The sequence below is a fragment of the Scyliorhinus torazame genome, chromosome 16, assembly GCF_047496885.1.
Source record: "Scyliorhinus torazame isolate Kashiwa2021f chromosome 16, sScyTor2.1, whole genome shotgun sequence".
Classification (NCBI taxonomy): Eukaryota; Metazoa; Chordata; class Chondrichthyes; order Carcharhiniformes; family Scyliorhinidae; genus Scyliorhinus; species Scyliorhinus torazame.
Window position 1 is genome coordinate 138,771,576 of NC_092722.1, and position 27,094 is coordinate 138,798,669.

Here is a 27,094-nt window from a genome sequence, read left to right on the forward strand (position 1 = left end):
GGACGCGCGCACCGTCAGTGACGTTGCGCGGTGTCAGTGCACAAAAGACGCCTCCCCCCCCCAGAGACCCAGCAAAACGGCCGCCCGCCGCGCAGCGCCAAGTGAGACCCCCTCGCTGTCTGCTCCCCGGTCTCGCCCTCCATTTTGTGGAAGGCCTGAAGGCAGTGATTAGGGGGAGATTGTATTGCAAAAAGTGTGGGTAGTGAGTCTCGAGAGGAGTACCAGAAGCTAGTGGACGAGATTATGGACATGGACTGTAGGTACTCGAAAGATTCAACCCCGGAGCTTCTGGCAAGTAAGAAGAAGCTGCCATTGCAGTTTGATCTCTTGTCAACAGGAAAGGCAGTGCACCAGCTGCAACATTCGAGGAGGGTTATTTACAAATGTGGGGAGAAAGCCAGCAGTCTTTTAGCTCCCCAGCTGAGACGGCAAGCGGCCTCTCGGCAGATTATCCGGGTTCGGGACTCGAGTGATGGGCTGGTGCCCACCCCAGAGAAAGATGGCAGTGCAGTTGAAACTTTCTATAAGAAGCTTTACAGGTTGGAGCCGCCGAAGGTGGGGTCAGATATGTTGGAGTCCTTAGAGGGTTGAGAGTTCCCTATGGTGGGGAGGAAAGGCGCAAAGAGTGGAGGCACCCTTGGTTCCTGAGGAGGTCCTTGTAGTGATAGAGTGGATGCAAAAGGTTAAGTAAGGCCTCTGGGCCTGATTGTTTCCAGGAGGAGTTTTAAAAGAGGTTTGCTGGGCAGTTGGTTCTGTTACTAGTAGAGATGTTTAAGGACTCTGGTCCGGGGCTCCTTTCCCGCAACGCTTGGGCAAGCATCGATTTCCCTTCTACTGAAAAAGGATAAGGATCCCGTGGAGTGTTTGTTATACCGTCCTATCTCATTACTTTATGTTGGAGCGAAGTTATTGGCTAAGGTGTTGGTGCTGAGGTAATTGGCAAAGATCAGACAGGATTTGTTAAGGGGCCTCTAATGTGCGGCGATTATTATATATAGTTCTTACCCCGCTGCCGGGCCCAATCCAGAGGTGATCGTATCTTTAGACGCCGAAACGACATTCGTCAAAGCAGAATGAAGGTACTTCTTTATGATTTTGGAGAGATTCAGGTTGGGATCAAGGCTTGCGTTGTGGGTACATTTGTTATATAAGGCTCCCTCTGTTCATGTTTGTACCATCACCATGAGTTCGAGGTACTTTTAGTTAAACAGGGGAAGGAGACAGGGGTGTCCGATGTCCCCCCTCCTGTTCGCATTGGTGCTTGAGCCTTTGACTATCGCATTGAGGGTTTCAGGTAAGTGAAAGGAGATGGGGGGTGGGGGGTTGCTGGAGCATAAGTTGTCCCTGTATGCTGACAATCTTTTGCTTTACGTGATGGACCCGATCCCCACTACGGGCGATATAATGGAGCGACTGAAGAGCCTTGGCTCTTTTTCAAGATATAAACTAGATCTGGAAAAGAGTGAGTATTTTCCAGTAAGTGCCCCAGGGAGGGGAGCCAACCTGGGAGTGCTTCCTTTTGGCCTAGCCAGATCTAGCCTCAGGTATTTGGGGCTGCGGGTGGCTTGGGATTGGACCATGCTTCGTAAGCTGAATTATACTAGTCTGGTGAGTAAAGTCAAGGCCTGCCTGCAAAGGTGAGCTAACATTCCCTTGTTCCTGGCGGGCAGGGTCCAGTCGACTAAGATGAACATGCTTCCATGTTTTTTGTTGCCCCGTGTTTGGGGCAGCATGGTAGCCTTGTGGATAGCACAATTGCTTCACAGCTCCAGGGTCCAAGGTTCGATTCCGGCTTGGGTCACTGTCTGTGCGGAGTCTGCACATCCTCCCCGTGTGTGCGTGGGTTTCCTCCGGGTGCTCCGGTTTCCTCCCACAGTCCAAAGATGTGCAGGTTAGGTGGATTGGCCATGATAAATTGCCCTTAGTGTCCAAAATTGCCCTTAGTGTTGCTGGGGTTGCTGGGTTGTGGGGATAGGGTGGAGGTGTTGACCTTGGGTAGGGTGCTCTTTCCAAGAGCCGGTGCAGACTCGATGGGCCGAATGGCCTCCTTCTTCACTGTAGGGACTCTATGATTCTATGATTTAGGATGTCGGCGAACCACCAGACAGGTCGCAAGGGGAGCAAAAGCAGGTGGAGAAAGACCCCAACATTGGAACCAGGGGTCCCACGTGGCCACGCAAATGCAGCATGGCGGACCCAGCAGAGTCAACAAAGTCATCCCAGTCATTGACGGAGGGGCTGATGGAGTTAATCTCGAGAGAACTCCAAAAGCAGAGGGATGCAGTCAAGGAGGACCTAATGACGGCGATGAAGACGGCAATCGAGACCTCACTGGCCCCATGAGTGCGTCGATGGACAGGGTGGAGTGACAGCTGGAGGCACAAGGAGCGACAATCTGGGAAGTGGAGAAGGCGGTCACCGAGCAAGACAAATGAATCGCTTTTTCTTGAGGTCGAATAACGAGGTTGGCGGCAGCCCAAATGACACTAAAGGCCAAGATAGACGAACCTCTGGATCGTCGGGCTACCAAAGGGCACAGAAGGTAGGAGCCTAACCAAGTTCATTTCAAGGATGTTCGGGAAGTTGGTCGGGAAGGAGGGCTTCACCAAAGCCCAGAGGAAGCCCGGGCCTACAGGACGCTATGATAGAAGCCTCGACAGGGGAACCACCATAGATTATCATAGAAAGAGTACTTATAGGACAGTTGTTGAGGGGTGTCTGATAGGTTTGCTTTTTTACAGGTTTGGAGCCTGGTCCTCGGGTCAAAAAGTTCCAAAAAGAAGTTTCCAGGTGGGAGCGACCGTTCGTGTGCCCGCTCAGCCACTGGCTGCCACCGGATGTCTGGGGGAGTGTTACTTTAACAGAGTGCCCCCGATGGGTGCAGGGTACCCGTCAAAGGAGGTAACCCCATTCGTTCCCGCCTTTTATCCTACGCTGCAAAGGTAGATAGTTGGCCTTTTATTCTGCCTTGTCCAACCATGTGTATTCCTGCACTACAGGCAGAATGAAGCCCCTAACTGGCCACTAATTGGTTAGTTAAGGGCCCCAATAGGCCTAGGGGGTGGGTGGGCTGACTGATGCTTTACCTAGCCACCATAATATGGGAAAGGCTCAGGGATGGGTGGGAAGGCAGGTGATGGGTACGTGTTTTATTTTCCATGTCCCCCATCTCCCTCCCCACCTTCAAATGCACCGGGGCCGATAAAATTCCTGCAATATTCCAGATGTGGTCTCATCAAGGTACTGTACAATTGTAGTAAGTCCTCTTGATTAATGTACTCCAATCTCCTTGTAAACTTCAAGTAGAATTCTATTCTATTCAATTCAATCACCATTTATCGTTGGTCTTTTATTGTGACATCTAATTAACCCTGCCTCGTTGCACCATTTTAAATCTGAAACCTGATTGGTTCCACAACATATTGACCCAGAAAAATGTCATTATAGCATTCAACCGTCTCATCTTCCACACCACCCTTGCTAATTTGATCGGTCCTTTCTCGATGAAGGTAACACCCTCCACATCTATTACATTGCCTTGATTACAAACTCCAATTCTTTCTTATTTAATGCTCTGCCCAAATGTACAACTACTCTTAGGGGCCTATAAAGTGTTCCCACCAATGTTTTCTAACCCTTTCTATTGCTAATCTCTGCAAATATTGATTCTATTTCCTGAATTCTGAGCCAAGATCCTTTCTCACTAATGTCTTTATGCGATTTTAAAATTTTCTATTTTGGCTATTTTTTAAAATGTTGCGTACCCTGGAATGTTTATTTCCCAACCTTGGTCAATTTCTAACCATTTCTCTGTAATGGCACTTATCATTGATCTCTATATGTGCCATTAGTTCATCTATATTTATACAGATGCACCATGTATTCAGATAAAGTGACTTCAAATTTATTTTTCACTACTATTGCTGCATGGATCATAGTCACTGATGCACTATAGCTTTTGAACTCTCTGTCCCTTCCTGCCCCACTAAGATGGGGCGGGATTCTCCAACCCTCCCCGCCAGAATTGCGCCCACCGCATGGGCGGAGAATAGCCGTTCACGCCGGAAATCCGGCCTTCTCCGTAGACCCGCCAGTCGGGGGCCGTTGGAACAGGCCCCCGCAGCAATCCTCTGTGGTTGCCCGGCCGAGTTCCCGCCAGCGTGGTTCATATCTGGTACCACCCGGTGGAAACACGTCCCGCGGCCACGGTGGCGGTCCTGGTGGAGGGGCGGGGGGAATCTGACTCCGGGGGAGGCCCTCAGCGGTGGCCAGGCCTTCGATCGGGGGCCACCGATCGACGGACCATCGCGATCTGGGAAGAACCTACCTTACTCCGCGCGGGCCCGCTGTGTGGCTCCGCCATGTCAGCGGCACCCACGCCGAAGTGGGCCGCCGTGCGCATGCGCGACGGTTCGGTCTGGACAGCAGGGCCCTGCTGGCAGCCAGAACTGTGGGACGCACACCGGGACCCTGCTAGCCCCCTGGAAAATGGGGAATCACCCCGGACTTTCGAGGAAAAACGCCAGAGTGATTCTCGCCCATTTTCCAGCGGGCGTTTGGACTTAGCCTTCAAAAGGGAGAATCCTGCCCCTTGTCTTTAGTCACATTGGTATATCTTTCTATTGCCTCAACTTTTTATCGATGGATTTCTAAGTTTCTCTTCATCTGAATCATCATTCTCCTCTGTTAGTTTAAATCCGCTTTTGCTACTCTGATCATATTTACTGGTCCACTTTAGTAATCCAGAGATTGGGGGCGGGATTCTCTAATCCCACGGCAGAGTGTCCACGCCGTCGTAAACAAAATTGTGTTTTACGACGCCGTGAATGGGCCGACCCAACGACTAATTCTGGCGACTAATTCAGCTGCTGATCCCGGCGCTAACTGGGTGCCACGGGATCGGCGCATGCGCAGTGGCGCTGGCGCCAAAGTGCACATGCGCAGTGAATTCCTTCAATGCACCGGCCCCGACGCAACATGGCGTAGGGCTAAAGGGGCCGGCATGGAAGAAACGAGGCCCCCAGCCAGAGAGGCCGGCCCGCAGATCGGTGGGCCCCGATCGTGGGCCAGGCCACATCGGAAGCCCCCCGTGGTCAGACCCCCCTCCCCGACCCCACAGGCCGACCCCCGACCCTTCCATGCCGACTGAGAACAGGTGTGGATGGCGCCGGCAGGACTCGCCGTTTTCCCTACGGCCGCTCGGCCCATCCCGGGCCAAGAATCGGCGGGCCGGCTGCATTGAGCGGCCCCCGGCCGGTGCCAAACCAACCACACCGGTGCCAATGGCGGCGATTCTCCGTTCTGCGGAGAATTGCGTGCCGGCGTCGGGCCGTCGAGGCCTGATTCGCGCCGGTAGCGGGGATTCTCTGGCCCGGCCCCAGGCTGAGAGAATCCCGCCCTATTACTTTTATAATTGTTCTTTTTAAATTTTGCTCCCATCCGCTCATACTTCCTCTGAAAAATCTCTATCTTATTCCTACCTATGGAGTTTGTACCCACATGCACCATGACAATGGTGTCGTGTTGGGTGTTCTGCTGCACAAATGATCCAACACGGCTGTAGATGGTACAACTCTGTTTTATTGTCTTAACAATGGTTACAACTAACTGCTGGCTTGGGTACGTGCTTCACCAGCTAACCTGTGGACCCAGCCCTATCACTATCTTAGTGAGGCACTCAGCACATGGACTATGTCTGAGTGGCACGCTGTGAGCTCTGAGCTATCTCCTGATAGAATTAGCGGAAACTGTGGTGTTCCCTGTTTTATAGTGCGTGTGCTCTCACTGGTGATTGGCTGCGATGTTATGTGTGTGCTGGTTGGTCCAACTGCCTGTCCATCAGTGTGTGTGATTGCACCATGATATGCTGATGTGGATATCATGACAAATGGCTCCTTCCTCTCCCATTCCAAGTTTCTCTCCAAGCTGTTACAGGGAGGTAGACTGCCAATTACCATAATAAAGACCCAGTTAGAGGTCCTTTTACATTGCCATCAACATTTTGAAAAAGATTGTGTGGGTGAGATATCCCTTTAAATCCAAAGTGAAACTAGAGAGAATTATGGAAAGGAGTGTAATTGGAAACCTCAATTAAGAGTTCATGAGACTTCCGAAAAGTTAAAGTCTGGTGGAGGTTACAATGGGGATGAAAGCTAAAATAAAAGAATAATGAAAGCAAATTGGATAGTATTATGTTTCAACCTGTTGTGCTGCAGTGGAACACAGAATTCATGTGAAGAGAAGCAAGCAAAGCTCGTTACAAAAATGTTAATTTTCTCATTGGCAGCTAGAAGATAGAAGCTCTTGGTAAAGCAGTGTGCAAGCGAGCTAAATGGGATTGAATGCTAAAAGCAGAGTGACTAGCTCAGACATGCTAAAGAGCTACGTGTCTGCATCAGAGAAGCATATTGTGAACTGAATGTTGCTCGTTGATCCATTGTGAAGGGACTCTTAAAGCTACACCATCAGGATGGCAAGACCCACGTATTTGCGTTGGTTTCTCCCCCACAACCCAAACATGTGCAGGCTAAGTGGATTGGCCACGCTAAATTGCCACGTAACTGGAAAAATGAATTGGGTACTCTGAACTTTATTTTTAAAAAAGGATGGCAAGACCCGCAGATGAGAGTTCTTAGAAATGTACCTTGTTAGGGTTAAACAGTATCCAGGGACCGCGGACAGGTGAAATCAACCTGAGGGCGAAACCCAGTGAGTGTGAAAAGTATGAGAGATCCTACATACTGGAGGCTGAATTAAAGAACTTTGAGATTGCTAGTGCTGTTACATGGGGAACCACCTTGTCCGCCAACTCTACAGCAACCTGGAAACCAAGATAGAGGCCATATTCTCAACTTGCGCTCAGGACGCAGCAGATCAGCTGCGGAACACCGCCAAACAGATGAGACAACAATACTATGCCACCTATATGCACACCAAGAACAGAAAGCTTGAGAAACTTGGCATCACCACCGGCAGCAACCAAGCCACCCCCGGTACCACAGTAGAAAACAATACAGGGAAATCTATTGTCAACTTGTCGGACTACGCCCTTCAACCAGACGAAATCGAAGTCCTCAGCAGAGGGCTCAATTTCTGCACCACCACCAAAATGGACACCATCAGTCTCGCGGCAGACACGGAGAAATTCATCAGGCGAATGAGGCTCCGGGAATTCTTCCACAGACCCCAAGAGGCCAACAGCGAACCCAAGCAGACTATCAATGAACCGGAACAGCAGACCGAGAGATCTGCGCTGCGGCAACCGAAGAGGAAAGAGTCGAATTGGACCCCTCCGGAAGGCCGCTGCCTTAGACTCGACATGTATGCTCAAGCCGTCAGGAGTCGCGTCAATGCCAGATTCATCAGTCGCATTCACAAGACAGCCCCGAATGTCACCCAAGCACAACGCAATGCCATCCGCGCTCTCAAGACCAACCGCAGCATCGTCAACAAACCAGCAGACAAAGGAGGGGCCACTGTCGTACTGAACAGAACGAACTACTGCAAAGAAGTATACCGACAACTGAACAACCAAGAACACTACAGACAGTTACCCGCAGATCTGACCAAGGAACACATCCGCCAACTTAACAGACTGATCAAGACCTTGGATCCAGATCTTCAGAGCACCCTACGTGCTCTCATCCCACGTACTCCCCACATTGGAGATCTCTACTGCCTCCCGAAAATACATAAGGCCAACACACCAGGCCGCCCTATCGTTTCAGGCAATGGGACACTGTGTGAGAACCTCTCTGGCTACATCGAGGGCATCTTGAAACCCATCGTACAAGGTACGCCCAGCTTCTGTCGCGACACGACGGACTTCCTACAGAAACTCAGCAACCATGGACCAGTTGAACCAGGAACATTCCTCGTCACAATGGACGTCTCGGCACTCTACACCAGCATCCCCCATGACGACGGCATTGCTGCAACAGCCTCAGTACTCAAAACTGACAACTGCCAATCTCCAGACGCAATTCTGCAACTCATCTGCTTCATTCTGGATCACAACGTCTTCACCTTCGACAACATGTTCTTCATCCAGACACACGGAACAGCCATGGGGACCAAATTTACACCCCAATACGCCAACATCTTCATGCACAAGTTTGAACAGGACCTACTCACCGCACAGGACCTTCAACCGACGTTATACACCAGATACATCGATGACATTTTTTTCCTTTTGACCCACGGCGAAGAATCACTGAAACGACTACACGATGACATTAATAAGTTCCATCCAACCATCAGACTCACCATGGACTACTCTCCAAAATCAGTTGTATTCTTGGACACACTCGTCTCCATCAAGGACGGTCAACGCAGCACTTCGCTTTACCGCAAACCCACAGATAACCTCACGATGCTCCACTTCTCCAGCTTCCACCCTAAACACATTAAAGAAGCCATCCCCTATGGACAAGCTCTCCGTATACACAGGATCTGCTCAGACGAGGAGGAGCGTAACAGACATCTACAGACGTTGAAAGATGCCCTCGTACGAACGGGATATGGCACTCGACTCATCGATCGACAGTTCCAACGCGCCACAGCGAAAAACCGCACCGACCTCCTCAGAAGACAAACATGGGACACAACCGACAGAATACCCTTCGCCGTCCAGTACTTCCCTGGAGCGGAGAAACGACGTCATCTTCTTCACAGCCTTCAACACGTCATTGATGAAGATGAACATCTTGCCAAGGTCATCCCCACACCCCCACTACTTGCTTTCAAACAACCGCGCAACCTCAAACAAACCATTGTTTGCAGCAAACTACCCAGTCTTCAGAACAGTGACCACAACACCACACAACCCTGCCATGGCAATCTCTGCAAGACATGCCAGATCATCGACATGAATACCACCATTACATGTGAGAACACCACCCACCAGGTACGCGGTACATACTCGTGCGATTCAGCCAACGTTGTCTACCTCATACGCTGCAGGAAAGGATGACCCGAAGCGTAGTACATTGGCGAGACCATGCAGACGCTGCGACAACGAATGAACGGACATCGCGCGACAATCACCAGGCAGGAATGTTCCCTTCCAGTCGGGGAACACTTCAGCAGTCAAGGGCATTCAGCCTCTGATCTCCGGGTAAACGTTCTCCAAGGCGACCTTCAGGACGCGCGACAATGCAGAATCGCTGAGCAGAAGCTTATAGCCAAGTTCCGCACACATGAGTGCGGCCTCAACCGGGACCTGGGATTCATGTCGCATTACATTCATCCCCCACCATCTGGCCTGCGAAATCCTACCAACTGTCTTGCCTTGACACAATTCACACCTCTTTAACCTCGGGTTACCCCATCTCTGGATCTGTAAAGATTTAATCACCTGCTAATGGTCGCATTCCAAGCATTGTCTGGCATCTTTGAATTTGTCTATATATATGTTTCTGGAACATACCTCTTCATTCACCTGAGGAAGGAGTAGCGCTCCGAAAGCTAGTGACATCGAAACAAACCTGTTGGACTTTAACCTGGTGTTGTAAGACTTCGTACTGTGCTCACCCCAGTCCAACGCCGGCATCTCCACATCATGGGGAATGATGTGAGTGCTTGCAGTTTCAGAGGACTTATCTTTGACAACTGCCAATTTCTACCGCTATTTAAAATGAAATGTATATTTTCAAGTGAAATACCGTTTGTACATTATTGCATGTTTAACTTTATGTTGGTTTGGGGTTTGACTGTTAAAGTAAAACTTTTTAAAAAATGAAATTTTGTCATTAATTTATTTCATCCAAGTTGTTTCTGGATTCCTTTCAAGTTATTGATCTTATTGTGACCTCATTCGGAACCAGTTAAGTTTAAAAAATATATTTTAGAATATAAAGGCGCAGGTACTCACTTGAAGAATGACACCACAGGTTTACAGCTTAAATCAAAAACATTGACTACACAAAAATCAAAGTACATGAATACTAATAACTACATTATTAGTATTAATACTTTGTTGGTGGACAGCACGGCAGCACAAGTGGCTAGCACTGTGGTGTCACAGTGCCAGGGTTTCAGGTTCGATTCCCCGCTGGGTCACTGTCTGTGCGGAGTCTGGACGTTCTACCCGTGTCTGCGTGGGTTTCCTCCGGGTGCTCCAGTTTCCTCCCACAGTCCAAAGACCTACAGGTTAGGTGGATTGGCCATGATAAATTGCCTTTAGTGACCAAAAAAGGTTAGGAGGGGTTATTGGGCTACGGGGATAGGGTGGAAGTGAGGGCTTAAGTGGATCGGTGCAGACTCGATGGGCCGAATGGCCTCCTTCTGAACTGTATGTTCTATATTCTATGTACAATCTATTTTAATATGTATAATGTAACTGACTATTTAAAGGTGAGTGAACACAGTTACTTGCACTTCAAATGAAGTTCCTAACTCAACTTGCTTTCTGCACCCATTTGCCTTAGACTCTCAAAAACGTCATATCAGATACTCATCTGAAATTGGAAGATTTACCATTTAGTCTGGGTACTGTTTCAAAGATTTTTATCGGGTCTGCAATTTCTTGGGCCTTCTCTTTACTTCTGGCAAGGTTACCCCTTCAAATCTCCTCCAACCTACAATAATGGTATAGATTCCCCTTTCAACACAGGTGTCGCTAGCCACCTCAGGTCAGAAGTTGCCTGGTTCTAGTGTCCTTAACTCTGTTGTCTTGCATCTAAATCTCTCCCTCTCTCTCTTCACAGCTTGACTACCTTTAGTAGTTCAACTCACCTTTGACAAATTAACAAATTTTTTTAACACTTTTAGCCAGCACATTGATTTTTAAGTGAACTCTACTGGAAAGAGAGATGTTCCTTATCAGCAGTTGAATTGCTCTAAATTAAAACCAAAACAATTTGAATGCAGAACCACAGCCAGGGACCCACTTACCCCTATAATTAACTTCTGGTTGTCCTTTTTTTCCCCATCGTTTGTTGCCCAGGCAGCTTGGTCATGTGATCATTTCCTGGAAGTCAGGTGCATTGTCAGAAATGATCTCTCAGAGAAACCTAGTCCTGAAAGGAACCATCATCCCAAAATTAAACATTGGACTGGATTTTATGGCTGTTCATGCTTGCCGGATCGTATGGTCCCGTCGTGGGTTTCACAGCGGCGAAGGATGCATTCAACAGGAAACCCTGTTGACAATCGCAGGACCAGAAGATCCCGCCACTGGCCACTAGCCAGTCACCCTCCACCGCGGCAGAACATGTGGGGGAGGAAAATCCTGTCTGTAGTTTTTTTCCCTTAAAAGTACATTGGCTACCACAGTATTCATAGGGATTGTAGTTGTGCAACTCCACCACCACCTTGGGATGCTGTCAGCTAAATAGAGACAGCCTGCCAGTGACAGATCAGGGAAGATGATTTGATGGAACAATGGATAGGTTCCTGGAAGGGAAGGCAGCACCTGTGACCAGAAAGACCTCCCCGGTGGGCTTACCCTCTGGCTCTTGGCACAGTAATTTAAAAACATAATTTTTAACTAACCTGGTCCAGAACCTGAGGTTTTCTGTGTACCTTGGCGTTGACCACTTATTCTGGTGGGGCTGCCAAGGATTCCGAACTGTCTGTCCTGTGATTGGCGTTGGCAGCATTTGAAGTCCTCTTGCTGTCCTTAGTTGGACAATGCCCCCACACGTGGCCACTGAGGAGACTGCCAGTGGAAAGATTACTGAGCAGGTCCCACTGCCAGTAAGTGCAGTCTCATGACCTCAATGTCAGGGCCTTGATTCCCTTGTAAAATTCAGCCCCTAGAGGTTGACTGGAAAATCCCAGTCAGCCTCTGTCAGCGGCCTTAATAGATCCTTCAGCGGCTCAATTGGCCACCTGCCACTTGTGAGTATGTGGCTTTATTGCCTACAACCCCCATGCTGCCTCCGGGAAAATAAAATGGCTCGGCACAGCAGCGATCCAGGAAACAAGCTTGCGAGAGATGGTGCTAATTTTTAGGGCCACGACTTCCATATCCACCGTATCGGGCTCTAAACGTCCAGCCTGAGACAGCACCTGTTTTTCTGCTGTGAGTTTTTTGACAGATCTTGAACTGTGTCACCCCGCCTTTATTCGTTTGGCTTGTAACTTTATTTTTGCTGCAGTAAATACAAAAAATGTGATATTCAGCAATTATGTCTGAAAACAGTCATTTGAAAATGTGATTTGCTTTTCAATTCTGAAGACAGTCTGCGAACTACATTCAAATGCATCTTCTCATAAAAGTAACACTGGCAACGTGAGAAGCTGAAGAGGTATTATGAAGAGCATGGCCATGTGCCAGCCCAGGAGATTATCAATGGTGGGACAAGAGAACCTGACACTTGGAAATAAAGGCATGGGTTCCCCAGTGGTTCAAGATAATGAATTTTTCCAATGAAATAGCCATTTTGCATAGAATGGGAAGGCCCTTGTTTAAATTGTACCCTTGCTGAGTTAGCTGACCTCTAAAGGAATGCTACAGTTTGCATAGGATTTACATAGGATATGCGTAACTACATATTGCCATCACTGAATCAAATACTGGCCTTGCCAGCGATGCACACTTTGAAGAATAAAAACAAGGCACAGGAAGAGGCCATTTGTCTCATCCAATCCAGGCCATGCTTTTTGCTCCACTTGAGCCTCCTCACATCTTTCCTCATGTAAATCTACCATCATAACCTGCCATTCCATGCCCACTGAGTTTTTCTTTCAGAGAAACTCACGATCTGGACTAAAAACCCAGCTGTGCAGCTGGAGAGGTACATTCTGGGTTTCAGTCAGAGACTGACACTCTGACAAAATGTGGGAAAATTCCACCCAAATTCTCATATTTGTATGTGTTGAACTTCATTTGCCAATTATCTACCCATTCTATAGGTTTCGCAATATCCTCAGCGTTGCCTATCCACGTCGCACAATTTGGTGCCGTATGCAAATTTAGAAATTGTGTTTTTGATCCTAGAATCCAAATTCCTAATGTAATTGTGACACAGCCGCGGTCCCAGCACAGATCCTCATGGAACACCAGTTCCCATTTTCTGTCACTCCGAATATATATATATTTTTTTAGAAAGTTAAAGTGCCCAATTCTTTTTTTTTTCCAATTAAGGGGCAACTTAGTGTGGGCAATTCACCTACCCTGCACATCTTTGGGTTGCGGGTTGAGACCCACCCACACAGACACGGAATGTGCAAACGCCACACAGACAGTGACCCAGGGCCTGGATCGAACCCAGGTCCTCGTAGCTGTGAGGCAGCAGTGCTAACCACTGCACTCCCGTGCTGCCCCTGCCACTCTGAATAACTACCCTTTCCTCCCACTCACTACCTTCTGCCTTGAAGCCCGCTCGTAATTCATTCTGCTCAGTCTAGTGCTCCTGATTTAGTAAGTGGGGAGGGGAGCAGCGAGATACATTGAATTGCCCTTGTTTCCCATGCCCACATGTTAGTCAACCCAACTGAGAAGTACATATGTGAACATTACATAAGGTTAGGATTATGTGCAGCAGTAAAGCCCCTGAAGTTATATAACCTATCAATATTAAATCAGGGTGTCTCACAGGCAAGACTCTGGAGAACGACTGACCTAGAAACTGCAACAGTTTGAACATCTGAAGAGAAAGGATGGGGGAGGAAGCCCAGTGAGAATCTTACCATTTTAGATCCATTCACTTTTCATATTTAAAAAAGTTCCTCAGTTATGTTCAGCAGCTTTCATTATTCTACTTGGTTAAATATTATTAAATTAGCGAGGAAATGCGATGGAAGGAAAACTCAACATTTTTAGTATAGTTAATTCTTGTTAATCCTGTCTCACAGATGGTTATTAACACAGCATACGACTTGGTCTGACGTACAGATATAACAAGGTCCGTTCTACCCCAGGCCAATGAACCTATGACAACATTTCAAAGTAGTTGCGTTCTGCCACATTTCTGAAGAATGTGCCATTAGAAATGCAAGGTTTTTTTTGCTTAAGTCCATCTCCTTTCCTTTCTGAAACTGACGACAATGTGCATTTTTTGCCACGATAGTTGAGAATTCAAGTGAAATACAAGTAATTATTCTGATTAGAGTCCATGAGCTGGCACAGGAATATGTAAATCAAGCAGATGGTTAAACTATGTGGGACTAAAACAAGACACAGCTGAAAAGGTGCCAGTTCCGTACTGAAAAAAACTAATGATAGCTTTACCAGGTGGGTTTGCAGTCATCGCAACATGTGTTTATGATGATATGTTAATGGTACTGGATAAGATTCAAAAACAATGTGTTCTTGGAAAGGTGATTTCAAGTCAGGGTTTGTAAGTAAAAGTAAATTGCCGTGCATAACGGAGGAACATGTTCAAACACACACAAAGTAAAGTTGAGGCAGCATTGTTGAGGAATATAAACTAGAATTTAACAGCAAAATGCTTTCCATGAACACTTTCAATGAGCTCAGTCCCATCCATTCATTTCCTTTATTTCAATAACACTTCAATCAGTCCGTGCTGAAAGGGAGCTTGACTCACCTGTTGTGCATATTAGAAAACAAGGCTTTGTTTACATTAATTGGAAGACTATACTTACGATTTGTGCATCCTAATTTCCTGATAGGTGCATCCAAGCAGGTCAGGTTCCTTCTGGCAGTGTGAGATTGGAAGCTTTCCCTGTACATACCAATGATGACTGTACAAGAAAGTCCAGATTGAAAAAAGGCTTCTTATCAGGGTCTCTGTCTGATTATTATACTTCCTTTTTTATTCATTCATGGGCGAGGCCAGGATTTATTGCCCATCCATAATTGCCCTTCGGAAGGTGGTGGTGAGCAGCCTTCTAGAACCACTGCAGTCCATGAGGTGTAGGTAACAACAATGCTGTTGTCCAGATTTTGACCCAGCGACAGTGAAGGAGCGATGATATATTTCCAAATCTGGATGGTGAGTTGCTTAGAGAGGAATTTCCAGGTGGTGGTGTTCCCATGTGCCTGCTCCTTTGTCCTTCTAGATGGTAGTAGTCACGGGTTTGGAAGGTGCTGCCTAAGGAGCCTTGGTGAATTTCAGCAGTGGATCTTGTAGATGGTACACAAGGCTGCCACTATACATCGGTGGTGGAGGGAGTGAATGTTTGTGGATGGGTGCCTTGAGTTTGTTTAATAAAATTAGTGTACCCAATTTTTTTTTTTTCTAATTAAGGGGCAATTTAGTGTGGCCAATCCACCTAACCTGCACATCTTGGGTTGTGGGGGTGAAACTCACGCAGACAATGTGTAAATTCTACATGGACAGTGACCCCGGGGCCAGGATCGAACCCTGGTCCTCAGCGCCAAACTTCTTGAGTGTTACTGAAGCTGCACTCATCCAGGCAAGTGGAGATTATTCCTCACATTCATGACTTGTGCCTTGTCGGTGATGGACAGGCTTTGCGGAGTCAGGAGGTGAGTTACTTACAGCAGGATTCCTAGCCTTTGTACTGCTCATGTAGCCACAGTATTAATATGGCCAGTCCAGTCAGTTTCTGGTCAATGGTAACCCCCAGGATGGCAATAGTAGAGGATTCAGCTACGATAATGCCATTGAATGTCAAGGGCCGATGCTTAGATTCTCTCTTGCTGGAAATGGATATTAACTAGCACTTGTGTGGTGCGAATGTAACTTGCCACTTGTCAGCCCAAACCTGGATATTGTTCAGGTCTTGCTGCATTTAGACATGGACTGCTTCATTATCTGAGGAGACGCGAATGGTGCTAAACATTGTGCGGTCATCTGCAAACAGCTCAATTTCTGATCTGATGATGGAAGGGACGTCATTGATGAAGCAGCTGAAGATGGTTGGGTCTAGGACACTGCCCTGAGGAACTCCTGAAGTGATGTCCTTGAGCTGAGATGATTGATCTCCAATCGCCACATCCATCTTCTTTTGTGGCTCCAACCAGCGGATAGTTCTCCCCCTGATCACTAGGGCTCCTTGATGCCACATGGTCAAATGCTGCCTTGATATCAAGGGCAATCACACTCAATTCATCTCTGGAATTCAGTTCTTTTATCCACGTTTGAACCAAGTCTCTAATAAGCTGTCACACCTCCTGTTAATTCCCTACTTTGGAGGACAATTGGAAATGGGGAAGACACAAAAATAGTATAACGTGGTCTCCAAGATTCTCTGTCACAGCAATGGAGGCCTTGTTCTCGAAGGTGGACAGGAAGAGAGGTCCTCTATCCAGAATCAAACAATTTCTGAGAAAACAATGGAACAGAGAGTTATTGCAATCAATCTGGGAATGTAGCCCAAGGACCTGAATGCAAAGCTGAGAGAGGCTTAATGACGTCGCAGGAGTGGTCAATTTAGTGAACTCATCTTCAAAAACCAAATTCTATGAATTGCAGCACTAGCCTCAAATGTTTCTCAATTCACCACAGCCTCATCTCTCAGCAACCAACAAATTCATCAACCATGACTCCTACCTCACCTTCATAGATTCACAGATTCATAGATTCACCTCACTCACACACCTAAGAGATTAGTGTGTAAAATTAAAGTGCATGGGATTGGGGGTAGTGTACTGAGATTGATAGAAAACTGGTTGGCGGAGAGGAAACATAGAAAACTGGTTGGCGGAGAGGAAACATAGAGTAGGAAAAACGGGTCTTTTTCCGAATGGCAGGCAGTGACTATTGGGGTACTGCAGGGACTGGTTCTGGGACTCCAGATATTCACAATATATATTCATGATTTAGTTGAGGGTACTAAATGTAATATCTTTAAATTTGTAGATGACACGAAGCTGGGTGGGAGGGGGAGCTGTGAGAAAGATGCAGAGATGCTTCAGTATGATTTGGATAAGCTTAGTGGCTGGGAAAATGCATGGCAGATTCAGTATAATCTGGATAAATGTGAGATTATCAACTTTGGTAGCAAAAACAGAAAGGCAGATATTATCTGAATGGCTATGAATTAAGAAAGGGGAATGTGCAACGTGACCAGGGTGTCCTCATACACCAGTTGCTGAATGTAAGCATGCAGGTTGTAAAGAAGGCAAATGGTATAGAATCATAGAATTTACAGTGCAGAAGGAGGCCATTTGGCCCATCGAGTCTGCATCGGCTCTTGGAAAGAGCACCCTACCCAAGGTCAACACCTCCACCCTATTCCCATAACCCAATAACCCCACCCAACACTAAGGGCAATTATGGACACTAAGGGCAATTTATCATGGCCAATCCACCTAACCTGCACATCTTTGGACTGTGGGAGGAAACCGGAGCACCCGGAGGAAACCCACGCACACACGGGGAGGATGTGCAGACTCCGCACAGACAGTGACCCAAGCCGGAATCGAACCTGGGACCCTGGAGCTGTGAAGCAATTGTGCTATCCACAATGCTACCGTGCTATGTTGGCCTTCATGGTGAGAGGATTCAAATACATGAGCCAGGACATCTTGATACAATTATACAGTGCCTTGGTAAGGCCATATCTGGAATATTGTGTGCAATTTTGGTCTCCTTATCTGAGTAGGGATATTACTGCTATAGAGGGAGTGCAGCAAAGGTTTTCCAGACTGATTCCTGGGATGGCGGGACTGACATATTTGTTGAGATTGAGTTGGTTGGGATTATATTCCCTGGAGTTCAGAAGACTGAAGGGGATCTCCTAGAAACCTATAAATTCTAACAGGACTAGACAGGGTAGATGCAGGGAGGATGGTCCTGATAGTGAAGGAGTCCAGAATCAAGGGTCCCAGTCTGAGTAGACCATTTAGGACTGTGATGGGGAGAAATTTCTTCACAGAGAGTGGTGCACCTGTGGAAATTGCTACCACGGGAAGTAGTTGAGGCCAAAACATTGTTTGCAGGGTTCTCCATCGGTGGGATCATCCGCTTCACGAGCAGGGCTCTCTCGGCCACGGATTTCCCAACAGCGTAGAAACCCCATTGGCCGGCTGCCGGGGCGGAGGATCTCGCTGCTGGCGGGGGCGCACCAGAAATTGGGTCTGGCGGGACGGAGAATTCCGCCCTGTATGTTTTCAAAAAGGAGTTAGATAATGCTGTTGGGGCAAAAGGCATCAAAGGATATGGGGGGGAGGCAGAAACAGGCTATTGAGTTGGATGATCAACCAAGATCATAATGAATGGGGGAACAGGTTCAAATGGCCGAATGTCCTCCGCCTGCTCCTATTTTCTATACCTCTATTTTTAGCACGGCTGGAAACCTCACACCCACTCAATTTGCACACATTGTCCCCTATTTGATTATGTTAGGCACATCATCCAACTGCATTGCAGCACATTCACTGAAAATTTTCACTCTCATGCAGGACCAAGTGGTTTACAATTGAAACATTAATAATCAAATAATGTAATTATATAGGTGTCAGGAAGATGAAGTTGAAATATATTAATAATTACATGGAATGAGGAATTAATCAGTAATAGACACATTTTTCCTATTCTCCTTTATTATATGATTATTTACTATTTTTTAATAAATAAAATGCAAGTCCTTTTAATTTGACATCCATCTCAAGGTTTTTTCTCAGATGTCTTTTGTAAAATCTTGTTAAAAAGCAATCCTTTCAATTTTGGTCCTGTTTCAAATGCGAGCCGCACTTTAGCCCTCTTCCTTCCAATACCAGCCACAATGCAACCCAGTTCTCCGTGTACCTGAGATGATTGCTTGCTGTGCAGACTAATGGAACTTATATAGCACATTATGTCTGCCCCAGAAAGCATCACAAGCATAATTTAACATGTCAGTTTTTGTTCATTTCCTCAGCTTTGTGTATTTAAATAGGCTTTTCCTTTGCAATATTTAACAAATGAGCTTTGGCAAATTTGGGGTTGTGCAAGCAATTTGTGATACTTGAGAGAGAAAATGCTGAAAAAAAAGTGGGACACATCTGCATCGATGGAAACAAAAGATAAGTCAAAGTACCTGGCAGCGTCATTCAATCGGCCCGTGTGTGCAGTTCTTTTTTGCATTTTAGCTGTGATTTGAGATAATGCAAGAAAAAGAAAACTTCCAAACTTTGCACATAACCAATACAGTTACAATGATCCTTTATTCGCAGTGTCGCAGTTTAATTCAGAGGCTTATCTTCTAGGTCTGTTTTTTTAAATTTCACCCAGGTCTTCCTTTACAGTTGCAGACTGAAGGAAAGGGATGTGCAGGCCATGGGGGAATTCTCCATCTTCATTAGTATGAACTTGACTTATTACTTAACCAGAAAACGTATTTATAAAATATAATTAGGGTAGGAAGTATTAGTATCAAAGAGATCTAGAGGACATGAAACCTAGATACTAAACTTAATTCTTTCCGCTTCCTTTTGGATCAGTAAAGTAGAAATTACTGTTGACGATATTGCGCGAACAAATCATTTCTCGACTATTTTAGCTGCTTTGATAACCCATTTATTTTGAGTCGGTTGCACCTCAGTTGAAATCATAGAGAGGGGAATTTTATAACAGTACCTTAGCACAATAAGCAGCATTCAATATCCTTACTGTGCATCAGACTGTAACGTATACCAGTTATCCAGGCAATGACGAGGATCACTGGAAGTTATGATTCCAATTTTCTTGCAGAATTGCACAGAATGTGATGTGCTGCTTCTCTGCGTCTGGGCTGGCATCCCATTTTTCAGCTGAGAAACAAGCGGTCAGCAGTTCAAATTCAGGGACTCCACTCGGCTACCACATTGATTACCAAGGCCTGCAATTTTCAGGGGTCCAATGAATTCGCGAGAAAAGACAATAATTAACAAAGAAAAGGAAAGAGTCAAGCGAAGGGAGAACAATAATAGAAGAGGAAACTAATGGAAGAAGCTAAAGTGAGAAAGAGCTGAAGGGAAAAATAAAGTGAAGAGCGAAAAAGAAGGGAACAGAATGGTAGCATGTGAATTGAATAAAAGGACAGCTCTAGAAGTAGAGCCGCACGATAGTTGGTGATAAATGGCATCCAATCGGTGAATACATGTCTCACAAATATGTATCTGGAGAGCCTGGCTGTAAGGTGAGGAAGAATATTTGAAGCACAAGACTGAGATCTAGAGGACCTCCACTGAGCAAAGTGGACTTCATCCTATTTATTTTCTGAGCATCCAGCCCCTGAGGTCACATGACACTCTTTACTAGTTTTCTCATTTCCTGGCTCATTTGAAAGCGAGATTTCAATGATATATTTTGGAATGCTATTGGGACATCAGTACCATGGCCTAAATTTTACGTGTCGTAATTGGATACACGGCTGGTCAAACCGAGCGCGAAATTGCGCAAGAAAGCATCGGGCAGGTGTCCCGACATCATAGCGACATTGCGCCATGTCATGGTCGGTGGGCACACTCTGGGGTCGGAAACGGCCCAGCCGACAGTTAAAGTTTCAACTAAACCAGTTTAAGGCCCCAAATGACTGGAATTTTTGGTGGCCCGTGTACTTTTATGCTGGTGTACGAGTTGATTGGCCAGGCGGCATTCACGTTTTTGCACCATTTTTGATCCAGGGCAGAAGAAAGGACCGATGTTTGAAGGTCGGGGCGCCAGCAGTATTGCTGCCAGTTGTTTGCTGCTGAATTAGAGATAGTTTGTGGCCTTCTTCATGTGCAAATATCCGGTAACAATACTGCAGCTTCCTGAGGCATCTCCACAGCAGTTGTCAGCCTTCAGGGAACTCATGTGAAACTTCATGCCCGCCCGCACCCTCACCCTCACCCTCACTTGCCTTGTCACCCCCCCCCCCCCTTCCCGGACAGTGCTGAACCTCTCTCAGTGCATATTTCACACTGGCTGCCAGTTAATTGGCCAGCCAGCATGAAATCACTGTCAGGAGTTGGTGGAGGAAGGGAGCAGACTTCACATCAGCTTCCAGTCCTGCTGATTGTCCAACGAGGTAAAAATTCAGGTCACTGCTTTGTAACCATGAAGGAACCCAAACATCCAGAAAACCGCTGGAAGAGAAAACACATAAGGGAGCATGGCCTGTGGTGTTGCAATGAAGCTTAGTCAAAGCGCATTCGATTTTTCGTTTTTGCAGCTAATACTGTATTCATAATAAACATAGTACGAAGTCTTACAACACCAGGTTAAAGTCCAACAGGTTTGTTTCGATGTCACTAGCTTTCGGAGCGCTGCTCCTTCCTCAGGTGAATGAAGAGGTCTGTTCCAGAAACACATATATAGACAGATTCAAAGATGCCAAACAATGCTTGGAATGCGAGCATTAGCAGGTGATTAAATCTTTACAGATCCAGAGATGGGGTAACCCCAGGTTAAAGAGGTGTGAATTGTACCAACAGTTGGTAGGATTTCGCAGGCCAGATGGTGGGGGATGAATGTAATGCGACATGAATCCCAGGTCCCGGTTGAGACCGCACTCATGTGTGCGGAACTTGGCTATAAGTTTCTGCTCGGCGATTCTGCGTTGTCGCGGGTCCTGAAGGCCGCCTTGGAGAACGCTTACCCGGAGATCAGAGGCTGAATGCCCTTGACTGCTGAAGTGTTCCCCGACTGGAAGGGAACATTCCTGCCTGGTGATTGTTGCGCGATGTCCGTTCATTCGTTGTAGCAGCGTCTGCATGGTCTCGCCAATGTACCACGCTTCGGGACATCCTTTCCTGCAGCATATGAGGTAGACAACGTTGGCCGAGTCGCACGAGTATGTACCGCGTACCTGGTGGGTGGTGTTCTCACGTGTAATGGTGGTATCCATGTCGATGATCTAGCACGTCTTGCAGAGATTGCCATGACAGGGTTGTGTGGTGTCGTGGTCACTGTTCTGAAGACTGGGTAGTTTGCTGCAAACAATGGTTCGTTTGAGGTTGCGCGGTTGTTTGAAGGCAAGTAGTGGGGGTGTGGGGATGACCTTGGCAAGATGTTCATCGTCATCAATGACGTGTTGAAGGCTGTGAAGAAGATGACGTAGTTTCTCCGCTCCGGGGAAGTACTGGACGACGAAGGGTATTCTGTCGGTTGTGTCCCATGTTTGTCTTCTGAGGAGGTCGGTCCGGTTCATTCACCTGAGGAAGGAGCAGCGCTCCGAAAGCTAGTGACATCGAAACAAACCTGTTGGACTTTAACCTGGTGTTGTAAGACTTCGTACTGTGCTCACCCCAGTCCAACGCCGGCATCTCCACATCATAATAAACATCTCACTGGTCTAGAGTGTCTGTGATTTCTTTATTTATATTTTAATTGCTTCTTTAGATTTTGTTTTCTTTATTGACTCCCTCAGATCAGTTTATTTATTCATCTTTGGTTCCAAGTGCATAATAGAATCTTCAGAATGATTTTATTAATCCAACTCGCCTCATGTAACTGGGCAAATCCATTGCCTCATAGACTGGATGAAGGTCAGCGTTGTTTTTGTTCACTAGAAATAATGCTTATTTTAAGTTCTGAGTTTGGACAAATGGATTTCTTCAGTTGTTGGAATGTTAATTGTTTGTTCTAGTGAGCAGTGTGTTTACAGAAACTACCTTTGGTTTCATAACCTTAGCGAAGCTTTTGATTGTTTCCTCAAACACTACAGAAAAAGCAATGCAGATGCCTCAACCAATCCTGTTAACATCTAGCATGGTTTGTCACACCTTTGTTTTATTTAAAATATGATTTTCGGACTTTCAACTGACTAGAAATTTAGAAATTTGAACTGAAACAGAGATAGGTGCTTAATAATGCAAGGCCACATCCAAGGTTGAGGTGAGAAATAAATTGATCACTCCCAGCAGAGTGTGCAGAGTGAGGCAATTCCTCTAACCAAGGCACCCATCGAAGTTCAGAACTGTGTAAGGAAGACACATTAAAAATGCAAGCTACTAGATATTGAAACAATGGCTGCCACAGGCTTACACACCCAAAACCTCTGAATTCCTTACTGCAAACGTTAAGAAAGGGAATGATGGTTGTTCTGCTGACTCAGCTTTTGATATATCAAATACAATCTTGGTAACACACAATGATGTCTGTTTGCTAATTTTCTGAGGGTGCCACAAATACAGTGATATTGGCTATGCTCTAAATGAGCCCTTGCAGTGTAAATAAGACTGACTCCTTGCTAAGGGTTAAATTTTCCAGCCCTCAGTGGCAGGATCGCGAATCATGATCGGGCGGAGAATTGGGCGTCCGGCCAAAATCGGGGATGTGCCCGTGTGCCAGCGGAAGGGTGCCCAGTTGGCAGGCCGGGCTGGGCACCATATTCTCCAGCCCTGCAAAGACCGGGAACCACCTGGGCGGGATTTACAACAGGTCTCACCAAACATGAACCTGCCGTGATAGACCTCACGGCGCACCAAAGGGATAACTCCTGAAGGGGGTTGCTGCGAAAGTCCACCTGAGGGCCACCTTCCCTCCACAATGACACCCTGTCTACGCCTCCGCTAACAGATTCCCCCCCCCACCCACCAGATACTCCCTAAAATGGAAAAAGTCTCTAAGGGACCACCTTAATAGGGAGACTCCCAAGGACCCCTAACTAGGGAACCCCCCCCCAGGATCCCTTTAATAGGGAGACTCCGCCAAAGGGACCCCCTTAATAGGGAGAGCCCCACAGGGACCCCCTAATTAAAGGGAGCCCGTACAGGCAGCCCCTAACTAAAGTAACCCCTTCTAGAGACTCCCTAACTAGAGGGACCCCCATAGAGACCTCTTAACCAGAAGGATCCCTCGCCCAGAGACCTCTTAACTGGATGGATACCCCACAGAGACCCACCTAACTAAAGGAACTCACTATAAAGACCCCACTAACTAGATTGAGCCCCATGGACCCCTGAATAGAGGGACCCCTGCCTGGAAGCTAGAGAGCAGTCCAGCCAGGGGCAGTGAAAATAATTACAGTTGTAACACTTACCTGGAAGCACCAGGGGAGGAATTCTCCCGAAACGGCGCGATGTCCGCCGACTGGCACCCAAAACGGCGCCAATCAGACGGGCATCGTGCCGCCCCAAAGGTGCGGAATGCTCTGCATCTTTGGGGGACGAGCCCCAACATTGAGGGGCTAGGCCGACGCCGGAGGAATTTCCGCCCCGCCAGCTGGCGGAAACGGCCTTTGTTGCCCCGCCAGTTGGCGCGGAAATGACATCCCCGGGCGGTGCATGCGCGGGAGCATCAGCGGCCGCTGACAGTTTCCCACGCATGTGCGGTGGAGGGAGTCTCTTCCGCCTCCGCCATGGTGGAGACCGTGGCGGAGGCGGATGGGAAAGAGTGCCCCCACGGCACAGGCCCGCCCGCGGATCGGTGGGCCCCGATCGCGGGCCAGGCCACCGTGGGGGCACTCCCCGGGGCCAGATCGCCCCGCGCCGCCTTGCCCCGCCATTCAAAAGGTGGTTTAATCCACGCCGGCGGGACAGGCAATTTATCGGCGGGACTTTGGCCCATCCGGGCCGGAGAATCGAGCGGGGGGGCCCGCCAACCGGCGCGGCCCGATTCCCGCCCCCGCCGAATATCCAGTACCGGAGACTTCGGCAACCAGCGGGGGCGGGATTCACGGCAGCCCCCGGCGATTCTCCAACCCGGCGGGGGGGTCGGAGAATGACGCCCCAGGTGTCCTTTCCTGGAAAGAGAATAGCTGTGACCTGTGTTTAAACCCCTCAGATCCATTTGCTGCAAGCTATTCAGTCATTTCTGGTAGTGGGCTATGATTGACAGCTTGCACAAAACAGCTGTGAGCTTTTTTCCATTCATCTTCATGGATGAGTAAGTGCTGAAACCATAATGTTTATACCCATCCACCACATCAAAAGGAGTTAAGCGCATTCCAATCACACCCCTTCATGCTTAAGTGATATTGAATTGCAGAGCTGGAAATTGAATGGGGGGGTGTTTGGCTGCAGGACTTTGCCAATAGGCCACCTGCTCAAAATGGCGGCCAGATAGCGGGATTCCCCTGAGAATCCCTCGTATTCCTCACCATGCATAAATTTGGCGAGGAATACTGAATGCTCAGTGATTCAGCTCCCAGCGGGAGTGCAAATCACATGCAGTCTATTCTTTTCAAATAAATTTAGAGTACCCAATTCTTTTTGTTTTCCAATTCAGGGGCAATTTAGCATGGCCAATCCACCTACCCTGCACATCTTTGGGTTGTTGGGGGTGAGATCCATGCAGCAAATCACATGCAATTCAGCTCCGGTGAGAGAACTTAGTCTCCCAAATGGAGAATTTCACCTGGGAGATATGGGGAGGCAATGGCATCGTGATATTATCACTGGATTAGCAATCCAGAGACCCAAAGTCATGCTCTGGGGACCCGGCTTTGAATCCCGCCATGGCAGAAATTTGAATTCAATAAAAATCTGGAATTAAAAGTCTAAAAGGTGACCATGAAAATTGTCGATTGTCCTAAAAAACCATCTGGTTCACTCATGTACTTTCGGGAAGGAAATCTGTCACCCTTACCTAGTCTGGCCTACATGTGACTCCAGAACAACAGCAATGTGGTTGACTATTAAGTGCCCTCCGGGATGGGCAATAAATGCTAGCCCAGCCAGCAATGCCCACAACCCATGAACAAATAAAAAGTCTGCTTGGGCACAAGCTTTCATCTGACTCTGTGTTTGACATTTCCATTTATTTCTGCAGGCAAAACAGGCCTATAATGTCCAAGAGCATTCATTGACTGGAGAGGGACTGGTGTACCACCTCCTTTTCTTATGCATACTCCTTTTTTAATTGTTCTTTGCAGGATCAACATTACACCAGGGAGACTCTTAAACAACATCTGTGACCTTTTCGTGTTGATCATTAATAATTTTCTGCCTTGTTTACTTCAATATGTTATTCGATTATTATTATCTCATATTCAAATGTTGTGTTTTATGTTTGAATAAGGCATTTGCAGAAGGTTTTAAAGTTTAATGAAAAACATTTATTAACAATTTTAAAAAAAATGTAGGGTACCCAATTCTTTTTCCAATTAAGGGACAATTTACCATGACCAATTCACCGACTTTGCTCATTTGGGTTGTGGGGGTGAGACACACGCAGACAGGTGGAGAATGTGCAAACTTCACGCGAATAGTGACCCAGGGCCGGGATCGAATCCGGATCCTCAGCATGTGAGGCAGCAGTGCATTTATTAACAAATATAATGTTATAAATACAAAACATTGATACCAGGTTATCAGTTTAACATTTCAGCTGCAGAATGACAAATAGTTTAATAACTATTTCAACTTTTCCAAAATTCTTACAATAAAATGTATTTTTTTCACTTTAGCACACTTCTTTGTCTTTTTTGTAAATAGGGCAGGGAAGGGAAACAAGGGAGGGCAGGGAGGGAGGGGGAAGGGAGGGGTTTATGACTGAAAGCAGCAGCTGCCAGGCAATCTCAAATTTCCCTGTGTCACCTGGAGCCGAGGCTTCCTCACCTGTACCAGGAGGTATCTCTGCATGAGGCTACATGTTGCCCTCCTCCAGTTCCTCCATTTATGGTGGCAAGTAATCATGTAGCCTTACTCCAGATTTTGAATCTGCACTGGATTCTGCAATACCTGTCAGAGAGATAGTTCACATTAGCTTACAGGAGGTTTGCATACGTCAACTAAGGCATTAAAATTTGCTAAGCATTTGAAGTAATCACTGAGGTTTGTAAGGATCAACATTACATCATCTTTCTTTTTTTTTTACAAATAATTTTTATTAAGGTTTTCATAAAATATCAATAGCAAAATGAAAAAGGAACCCAACCGGGTTAAGTACAAAACACAGTCTAGAAAAGCAACCCTCCATACCCCCCACCCCCTGTACATAAATAATAAATTAACATTGACACCCCGACTTAACACAACAGGTATATGCACCTGCTCAAACCCTCCAGTCTAAATAACGAAAACACAAATAAAAATAAAGTAAAGTTAACCCCCCCCCCGAGTTGCTGCTGCCATTGACCAATGTCTACCGTTCTGCCAGGAAGTCTAAGAACGGTTGCCACCGCCTAAAGAACCCTTGTACCGACCCTCTCAAGGTGAATTTCACCCTCTCCAACTTAATAAACCCCGCCAAATCATTGATCCAGGATTCCATGCTTGGGGGCCTCGCATCCTTCCACTGAAGAAGAATCCTTCGCCGGGCTACCAGGGATGCGAAGGCCAGAATACCGGCCTCTTTCGCCTCTTGCACTCCCGGCTCCTCTGCCGCCC

The 27,094-nt window shown here is 47.0% G+C and overlaps 2 protein-coding genes across 3 annotated transcripts in view; one reads left to right on the forward strand and one right to left on the reverse strand.

Moving 5' to 3' along the window:
* The window catches only part of inpp5a (inositol polyphosphate-5-phosphatase A), a 752,293-nt gene extending 751,166 nt beyond the window's left edge, over positions 1-1,127 (reverse strand). Inside the window, exon 1 of the mRNA XM_072479145.1 lies at positions 1,006-1,127. The gene's annotated coding sequence lies outside the window, so the exon portion shown is untranslated. The remainder of the gene's footprint in view (positions 1-1,005) is intronic.
* On the forward strand, positions 108-26,093 carry LOC140393102 (uncharacterized). Of its 2 annotated transcripts, none has more exons than XR_011935490.1 (3): positions 108-1,079; positions 2,742-2,901; positions 25,639-26,093. XR_011935490.1 is itself a non-coding variant. In XM_072479139.1 (3 exons), exon 3 carries the CDS (start codon positions 6,785-6,787, stop codon positions 8,969-8,971), a length of 2,187 nt encoding a protein of 728 aa, XP_072335240.1. In that variant the 5' UTR covers positions 108-1,079; positions 2,742-2,901; positions 6,287-6,784; the 3' UTR covers positions 8,972-9,792. The 2 variants fall into 2 exon arrangements, 1 of the variants encoding a protein (XP_072335240.1); XM_072479139.1 differs by lacking the exon at positions 25,639-26,093 and adding an exon at positions 6,287-9,792.
* Positions 26,094-27,094: the final 1,001 nt, after the last annotated feature.